This window comes from Copidosoma floridanum, unplaced genomic scaffold (genome assembly GCF_036245765.1).
Source record: "Copidosoma floridanum isolate Cflo_tuat_1 unplaced genomic scaffold, Cflo_Japanese_pri ptg000021l, whole genome shotgun sequence".
Taxonomy (NCBI): domain Eukaryota; kingdom Metazoa; phylum Arthropoda; class Insecta; order Hymenoptera; family Encyrtidae; genus Copidosoma; species Copidosoma floridanum.
Window position 1 is genome coordinate 5756818 of NW_028321898.1, and position 10118 is coordinate 5766935.

At 31.3% G+C, this 10118-nt stretch overlaps 1 protein-coding gene across 2 annotated transcripts in view; it reads left to right on the top strand.

The window, feature by feature from the left end:
• Positions 1 to 7403, top strand: part of LOC106644265 (LIM/homeobox protein Awh) — a 156017-nt gene extending 148614 nt beyond the window's left edge. For both annotated transcript variants that reach the window (XM_089594363.1, XM_089594362.1), the window contains exon 3: positions 6873 to 7403. In XM_089594363.1, the coding sequence (XP_089450489.1) occupies positions 6873 to 7338 (466 nt within the window). In that variant the 3' untranslated portion in view covers positions 7339 to 7403. The remainder of the gene's footprint in view (positions 1 to 6872) is intronic.
• Positions 7404 to 10118: the final 2715 nt, after the last annotated feature.

A 10118-nucleotide genomic window follows, 5' to 3' on the forward strand; every position in this document is an offset into this window, starting at 1 on the left:
TAAAATAAAAAATACCGCAATTGGTAAATAAGATATACTATCTCTAAATGATGATAAACGTTTCTTTCTAACACTTATAATAAATAAATTACGTAGCATAACATAATTTGAAGATATTAAATCAAATAATGAAGGTAAATATGAAACATTGAAGAATACTGTTATTGCAATGGCCTTCATTAAACATGATTCTGAAATTGAAAACACTTTACAGAATGCAATGACTGTTATGCTTACTTATTAACTGAGACCATTTTATGCTTGGTTTTTAATTTCAGAGAACATCGTAGGTAACAAAATATGGAATAAATATGAAGAATTTTTTTAAAAAGCTTTTAATACTAATAAAGTGTTATTTCGTAAAACCATATTTGATTCCACGTTTGTTAATTTAAATTACAATGAAAAAAAAAAATTTTTGATACTGTATGCAAAGAAAAATGATAAAATTTTTCTCTAAATGGCCCTAGAGATTTAGGAAAAAATTATTTATAAAAACATAAATTTATTATTGCATTTCTAAAGGTGAAAATATTTAATCAATGGCCTGGACTAGAGTTGCATCCTTGGTTGCATCGATATTGCTTCCTAAAGGAATGGCAAGTCAAAGAATTTTTTAATACGTTTGGACTTAAGAATTATTGAAAGTACAGTTTCAGAATTGGAAATTGGCGAAAAAAATTAAGGGAGGTAGATTTCACTTTTTAAGACAAAGAGTCAATAATTCCAAAGAAAGCTTTATAAATAGTTGATAGAACTTTACGTGACTTGTGCAATACGGAAAAACACTTTGGAAACAAATGAATTACTTTAGGAGGATATTTTAGACAAGTTCTTCCAGTAATAAAAAATAGCATTAGAAGTATTATAAAAGCCAAAACTAATAAGTCCTTATTTTTATGAAAAGACTTTTAAATTTTTCAATTAAAAAAAAATTTTGTTTAAGTGATAAAATATTTTCGAAATTATTATTAAAAATTTAAGGAGAAATTCAAACGATTACCATTCTTCAAAAATGTATTATTGGCGATACCTGTTCGAAAATGTTTGAAAACAATAATTACTCAATGAATGATGTTAATTTTACTAGACATAATAAATGTACTTCACTTTAAACAATGAAATTTCAAAAACACTAAAAGAAGAGTCTCAATAAAATAATATCAAGAAAGACTTACCATCTTATGAATTGAATATAAAAATTGGAAGTATACTAAATTTAATAAGAAATCTAAGTACATCAAATGGTTTATGTAATGGTACACGGTTTTGAATAACTAAATTATATAAGTACAATATAGAAAAAGAAATAATAACTGGAGAAAAAATTGGAATTAAAGTTTTTTCGAATGATATTATTCCTATTTTGTCCTGCATAGTTGTTTGCATAAAAATGATAATAGTTAACTCCAGATTCTACTCCAGCTTTTATAAATCACTAAATAATTATACTGATTTTATTTGCACCACGTTCACTATTATTTTTGTTTCACAAATATTCACAAACATGGCAAAAACTTTGATTTCAGAAAATGTTAAATACTATTAAATTGTGTATAGATATTTTTCTACTGTAGTGTACATTACAGACATCTCCGAATGGAGAACACCAAGAACCTTTTGCAAATCGAAAGAAGCCACACATGTTGAAGAATCATTTTTGTATTTTTCTATGTCCTGATTCATTTGGTGACGAGTATAACTTTTGCTGACGATGTAGATATCATATTCTTCTTTTAATGTTGCTTTTTATCGTCAGGCAGGTAAGTATACGACGCGCATGTATCGCACTGATCTTTTTTCAGCTTGTCAAAATGACGATTGTGTCAATACGTATTTTTAGCCTTATAACTTAAAAATTGCTTAACATTTTTCATTGTTTTTCTGAGATTCTATTTGGCCTATTGTCGTGCTTTCCACGTTCTTCACTCTTAATTAATTCACCAACAGATGAATTCTGCTTCGACTTAATCGTTTCTAACCACTTTTTCTTAATCCCTTCATAAAATTTTATGCACATGTATTGCAAAGTTGCGAAAAAAGGAAAGAAATTAAAGGTGCTAGCGATGTTAGCCATGAACGATTAAAAAAAAAAAAGAAATCAATCTTAATTTTGAAAAAGATGATGAAGTAAAATAAAGATTGTTATACTCGTATTATAATTAATAAAATTCAGTAAAAGCTTTAATAAATGAAGCTTGTATTTACACTTGCTTGATTAGTGTAATGGAACTCACCAAAAGTCTCACAGAACAAAGCATGACACACTTGAATAGTTTTCAACAGTGTATTTAAAAAAAAAAATTACGTGATATATGGGTATCGTCTATACTTGCAGACTCTGTGACAGTAGTTGCTGTATGAGATTGATTTTTCTTTGTCATCATTTGGGCTGAGCATTCCCATTGTAGTATGATCTGCCGAACCCCAAAAATTTTTAAACAATGCTTCTCGTTGTGACATTGTGATGTTTTCTGTATACTTGAAACGGCATTTTATACATCCAATACTCATGTTTGCTGCTGTAATTAAAGTACCTGATGCTGAGATTCCATCTGTACCACTATTTTTAGATTTCTCAGCCATAACAATTTTCCAATTAAATAAGTTTTGTTTACTTTTTCTACTTTTTTCTTGCCATTGGACGTACTGTCTACATTAATAATAATACATAATAATTATAACTAATAGAGTATTCAGCCTATAATTCAAAGCTTATTGACAAGGGTATGGTCTGAAATAGCTGGAAAATATTTACAGTTGCTTTGTTTAAACCCAAGTTACCCAGCGTATGTTCATGATCGTTGTTAAAGGTTGAATATGTCATTGAAGACGCGTTAGACGTAGATGACTGATTTGAAACACTTGATGAGTTGTGTAAATTATAATATTTTTTACTGTAAGCGTACACGTCGCAATCAGATGTACATTTATCTGTACTGATCCTTGAAGGATTTGTCTCACGCGATTCATCCAGTACATGAAGCAATTTCGGGTACGTGTGGGGTAGTAGGGAATTTCCGCCTGCAAAATGTAATAATTGTATTAATGAGATTTTGTAAGAGAGAATATTTTTTACCATCAAGTTTTAGAAAAGATTATTAAATGCGTTATGTATTAACCAACTCATACAATGGAAAAAAGGACTATATCGTTTACCTTCAGTTACTCCATTTGCTGGATCGTCGTAGGGCTTATTCTTGTTAAATAAATAAAAATCTACATTACAGTAAGAAAAAAAATGATATTTTCAATTATTATGTCACTAAATTCAGTTATAAAGAAAAGAAAAACTGATAAAAGGTAACTAATTGATAAATGGATCGTATAAAACTGATCTCTAACACTTTATCATATTTTGTCACTGGTACTTCACTTTACAGGTTCAAGCAAATGCTATGCATTTGATGGCGTAACAAATTACTCATAGTCGGCCAAAGTACTAGTGGCGGGCGCCGCTTTGCTTTACAATACGTTACAACTGACGACAACAATTACTTGGTTCTCACTTGGTGAGCGATCGTGAACTTTTCATATGCTATTTAATGTAATAAAAGAACCTTTCACTTGATACGCATACTTACTTTAAATTGAGACTTTAAACTTTTTATCTTATCTCTTAATTTTTTCGTAATTATACTGTAGCTGTTCACGTTTGATCAACTGTAAATAGTAGTCAACAGATTTTGTAAGAACTTTTAATAAGGACTACCTTTACAAGTTTGCACACATTTAACATGTGATGTGTCAATCCTTGCTCGCCTCGCAGTCAACAGCAAGACATGGCACATCTAATATTTATTAACAATAATTCTTAAGGGCCATTAGGAGAGGTGGATAGCTGGCATTCAAACACATACAATTAAGGAAAACACATCTATTTATATATAAAGATAATGTGTTTATTCTGACAATGACTATGCATGACGTACAAAAGAATGTCAACGTCCAGCCATCCGACAAGACCTATCAACTAACAACTCGGCCCTGTGGGTCCGGCAGTTGCTGTTCGGCACAGTGCTTTCGCGGTAAGGACAGGATTACGGGAAACAGGCCTACCGTTAACACTCCTATGGCGAGGTACACAGCAACTTGACCACGGGCACTGGGAGATCCGTCTAGCAGGTGTCAGCTCTCGGATGGCACGAGTCCCAGCAGAAGCCGCGTGTATACGCCTGCAACCGGTCGGGTCAGCAACAGGTAGCCGTGGCTGCGTCTCCTGTTGTCGCCTGATACGGAGCTCGCCTCACTTGCTTACGCAAAACGCAACCGACGTATATCAAAGTACTACTCTACGGCGAGCAGACAAGAGTGAGAGTGAGAGTGTCTCTCCTCCCGGCCCGCTGATCCGTGCTGCCTTGGCACCTCAGCCACTTACACAGGTGTGTGTTGCGTTGTTACACACACACCAGGTGTTACCCACAGTCGGGAATCGGTTGTGTTGCCCATAGTAGGGATGGATACCTATGTATTGTTTTAGGATAAGGTAGGGGTAGTGCGCACTGTACCGCCTCTCTTCCTGTCTGCTATCACAAAACTGGTATTCTGACTGTGACGGTGACTCGTCACGTCACAAACAATACTAATAATTCGCCAACACCTATTGTGTTCTTAGCTCCACTTACTATTATCTATATACAAATACTGCTACTCTCAAAATTCACTCGCTTTGAGAGAAAATTCACTCGTTTATTGAGAGAAATTAATTCGAAGAGCGAGTGAATTTAAAGATTATTTAATAACCGCTATTTAACCCGCTAAAACATTGAAAATATTATTTGCTTTACAATAATTGTTTTCTTAAAATTGAAGACTCGCTATACATTCACAGCGCAGCGGGTCAATAATATACATAATATGTTTAAGGCGATTTGTATATCTATATAAAATGTATTACCAGCTTAAAATCAAGAAAAAAAAAATTTATTTTGAAAAGGCTTTTTCTCGCCATTAAGTTATAAAAGGCTCTCGCTTGCTTAAAAATTACATTCTATATGTTATAAAAAACAAACGTACTTTTTTTGGGCGATCTCAGCCATGTAGTTATTAGGATTATTCAAATTAAAAAAATAAGCAATTTAACACGTTATGTTGTGACCTACAAATAACATACCTTAGTATTAATTAAAAAATTGACAAAAAATATATCTTGATAGTTTAAATACTGTGAATTCATATAATCCTCTGATTTTTATCAGCATCTATACTTATTAGAGAGAAAATCACAGTTTTTTAAAATACAAGTAAAAACTTTAGCTAGGTTTATAAGACGGGTGCATGTATGCCATAGGAATAAGCTGTATTATGTTCTGTCAGTAATGATATGAGCTTCCAAGTCCCTTGACCCCACTTCACCTCTTCTGAAAGATCGTATCCAACCTCCTTAAGGTGGTTCTTTCATGAAATGATTATGAACAGAATAACATAAGACCTTGAGGAATCCTTTATTAAGTTACAATACACTACCTCTAAGAATATTAGAGTAGGCTGACGAATATAAATGCAAGATAACAATAATGAAAAATTGTAAACATGTACTCTAATGACAAATAAGCATTCTCTTACTGAAAGTTTTAGCATAGCTATTTATTTACTGAACATAATTAAGTAAAAAACTGACATAATAAAGCTTACGTAATGCTAAACATACTGCCATTTTGAAATATATATGTTCACGGACTTTATCAAAAGATATTAAAACAAATACAAGCATATACTTTTGTTTTCTATGTTGACAGCATAGGCAAGTAGTTACTGCTGGTATTTTGAGGTTAAGCGCAAATTTTACACAATCATTCCTACGAACTTTTATATCAAACATCACGATCAAAAATTTTGAGTCAGTACTTAATTTGACTTAAGGAACAATATTTACAAATAGTTATTTAAAATTTAAGCAGCATTAATAAATATCAACTTGATAGTCGCACGTTTGACTCGGGAGTCGTGAAAACCACTTCAACTAGTGAACATTAAAAGTTGATAAAATGCATCATGAACCCGAAAAACAGAGAACTTTGAGTAATTATAAAATAAAAACCAACTAAACTTTATGCTTGAAATTGAAGACAGTGTGTGTGTGTGTGTGTGTGTGTGTGTGTGTGTGTGTGTGTGACTGAGGACGAACTCTTATACGTATACTCTACAGGCTCAGGCTCTGTGCTCTCCATGTACAACCCCTCTATCATTTGTTACAGGTAAAAAACGATTTTTTTTTATGACAATAAAATATGAACAGAAAGAATCAGAAACATGACAGTACTAAGCTGTGCATGCGTAACCGTATACTTTTATACTCTTTTTTATTCACAGTACTTGCAACAAAATAACTCTTGATTAGAATATTATAAGTGACGGTAAGTGTTTAAGTACGACCCAAATCTTTATACTTGTATTACTAAATAATGATTTTCAAATCGTATACGATGTCTAACAAATTGAATGAATTTCATTGTAAAAAAATTTTTTTCATCATTTATTAGTACAAAATTTTTGTGTTTTCCTTGCAAATGCTGTGGAAAAATAGCAAATTTTTATTTATTTGACACTTATATGTTGACTAATAAAAAAGATATACAAAATATGGCAGGCTTGTGCAATGTACGACTATTTCTGTAGTTTTAAACTGATAATTGACAGATAATAGAGGAAAAGTTACCTGAAGCTTATTTTCTAAAAACGATTATTTTAATGTTGTTTTATAACTTGTTGTGCTTCTATAATAGTCCGATGTATTACTACAACTCAAAGTAAAAGTAATGCATAAACGTATACTAAGATTTAATTTCTTTAATTTTGTAAAAAAAATTTTTTATTGGGAAAGAACTTTATGATGCCGAGAGAAATTTTATGCAATATTATCTTCGTTTCAGAACTTATGGGAGCAAATGTGCAAAATGTGGCAGAAATATTGGTTCAGGAGACTGGGTACGACGTGCAAGAGAAAGAATTTATCACTTGGCATGTTTTGCGTGTGATGCTTGCTCTCGTCAATTATCAACTGGTGAACAATTCGCTATAATTGATGCGAAATTACTGTGTAAGGCACACTACTTAGATGTTGTAGAGGGAAACAATACATCATCCTCAGAAGACTGTGACTCAGAACACGGGTGCAAAGGAAACAAAACAAAACGGGTACGGACAACTTTTACTGAAGAACAGTTGTCTGTTTTACAAGCAAACTTTCAACTAGACAGCAACCCTGATGGACAAGATTTAGAAAGAATAGCTCATGTTACAGGATTGAGTAAAAGGGTAACTCAAGTATGGTTTCAAAATTCAAGAGCAAGACAAAAAAAACATAGTGGAAAAATTAAATCTCAAAATGATTGGTGAAAAACAACTTGTGATATTCTTAAACTTACACATTTTTAATTGCTTGTTGTTATGATTGTTTACGAATGTTACGACAAATGTGAATATTAAAGACAATTGTAAAATAAGATTGTTAACAAATGAGTAATTTGTACCAACTATACCTTATCATTAATTATATTCAATCACAACAAATAATTGGCAATTGACTGTTAATGATAAATACTAAGGATTATTTTACAAACTTACGGACATAGAATAAGGGGACCATTCATCTTTAGGATCATCACAAAAATCATACAATCAAAGTAAAATTTTAAAAATAAGTGCACTTTACAAATATAAAATATTTTTCTGACCATAGAAACTTTTTAATTGAACATAATAAAATTCAGAGATAAGTGTGAAATGGTGATGATATAATTTTCTTGATATTGTTTATCAGAAAAATGAATTTGAAAATCTCTACTTTTGTATATTAATATATTTCATGTATTTATGAACTAGAATTTTAAAAGTGTATTTTAACAATCGGTTGTATTGTTTTGACTAAAATTTGTATCATCTGGTGTTCTCTTTTTTTTTATTTTATTTTTTTTTTTTTTTCTTTAAATTGCTGAATACATCTCAAGAGTCAGAAATTTTTTAAAACAGTTATTTCAAATGACTTCATTATAAGGTTTGTACATCCTGTTAGAAAGAAAATTTGGCTGTAGTATGTAGACAATGTAACAAAAATTATTTCTCTCCATTCTGCATTTACATATTGCATACTTCTTTTAATTTTATTAAGTCAAAATTTTTATTATTTCATAGCATTTAGCTGCCAAAGTAAGCAATAAAAGCATTTTCTGTATTTGTTTTAATTTTTTTCTTGTTTTGTGCAATGTGAAACTTTTCATACTAAACAAATAATTTTAATACTCTGCAACTTTTTTATAGTTAAGTATCTTAAATCTATTAATTATGTTCGTTCTTAACTTTATCTAATTTCCTTGATAAGTGTGCCACTGACTTATTTTTTACAGTATATTCTTATTATTTTGAGATTCAAGTGATAGCTGATGACAAATGTTCAAAATAATGATTCAAGTGGTAATGCTATCAATTATTTATTGAAATAAATAACTTCCGACGTTTCAACCCGTGCAGTTATGAGGATAACAAGGCTCTCATCAGGTACAAATTTTAATTGTCACTTAGGTGACTATGTTTACCACGCTAGATGGTAAAGCGAATAACATTAGCCATCTTACTAAGTCCGAAACGTCGGACGTTATTTATTTCAATAAATACTTGATAGCATTACCACTCGAGTCACTATTTTAAAGACATTACATTTTAGTTTTTGATGAGAAACATCTATAGGCGCGCGTGAGCGTGGTAAGTATACTCGAGTGATGCATAGTACGCTGTACAGAAAAGTGTGCGAATGAGAGAGTCCAAGAAATCGAAGAACACGACCGATCTCCGGTTAAACTCGGTTCGGCTCGGCTCTCTGTCTCTTTCTTCACGTGCTAACTGCCCTCCCGCCCCTCTCTCGTTTGGAAAGTGTACTACACGTATCATGATAACTACATAGAAAAGTATATAAAAATGAAATATCATGTATGCATTGTATTATACAGCTTATACATATACGTACGCGCACATAGATATATATATATATATATTATTCACACATGTATAATGTATATATATACATTAGACATGTGTGAATAAAATTTCCAAATTTTACTGACTCCGAGAATCAAACTACATCCTTAGGATTGGTAGTCGTGGACCTTATCGATTATGCTATGCAGCACGCAAATCCAATCTTTGTTCTTATTATTTATTGACACCAACCAAAGAACTTCTGTATTAGAAAATTGATTTATCATTGGGCGTTTTTTTGTAAAAATTGTGTAAAATTGTGTTTTAAAGTTCGTTTTGCTTATATCTTTTAACGGTTTGATATACAGAAAAAATAAAAATACAAGCGTGTAGGGTAAAAAATTTTCGATCAATAAGCACTTTTAATTTTGTTTTGACAAGCGTAAAGTAATGAGAAAAAAAATAAAAAAGGCATTTTGGCAGTACCTTCAAAAGTAAGTGAGATAGAGAGAGCCATTGATTGTCTGCTCTCGTGCTCGTTCTCTTTCTCTCTCTCTCTCTCTCTCTGTCTCTTCCTCTATTGTACTCATACAGGCAGGCCTTTTTCATTGCTTTTTTAAATATTTTGTGCTTGTAGAATATGATGAATTAATATGAGAGTTGTATCATTTTTTTATCATTTAAAAAAAATTTCTTCTCTGTGAACATGATTATTGTAAAATATCAATATTTGACCGTAAGCCAAAATTTTTTCGGGTTCTTCCAATTGTGTTTATTCAAACTCCATCTTAACCTGTCTGTAGTAAAGAGCCAACCAAACTGAATTCGCTCACAGACGCAACTATGCACAGTAAACAGGTATCCGAATCCAAAAAGAGACAGAGAGACGGAGAAAGTCATACACACGAACGTTTGTTAAGCTAATGTATGTACCTTTGTGTAGGTCGGTAGTATAGATACTCTTCACCGTCTATTATTGTTCTTTCTCGTTCTCGTTGTTTATATGTTAATGAACAAAAAAAATAATAAACATAATTTGCTTTTTTCTTATCTATAATATTCACTGATAAAAATACATATTTCTAAATAAACTTTTTTTTTAATATAAAAATATGAAATAAAAACTATTTAGAGTCAAAAAAATTAATATTTTTCCTACCTCATGCGTTTTTGAGAGGCTGGTGTACACTTGGTAGGAAAAATAG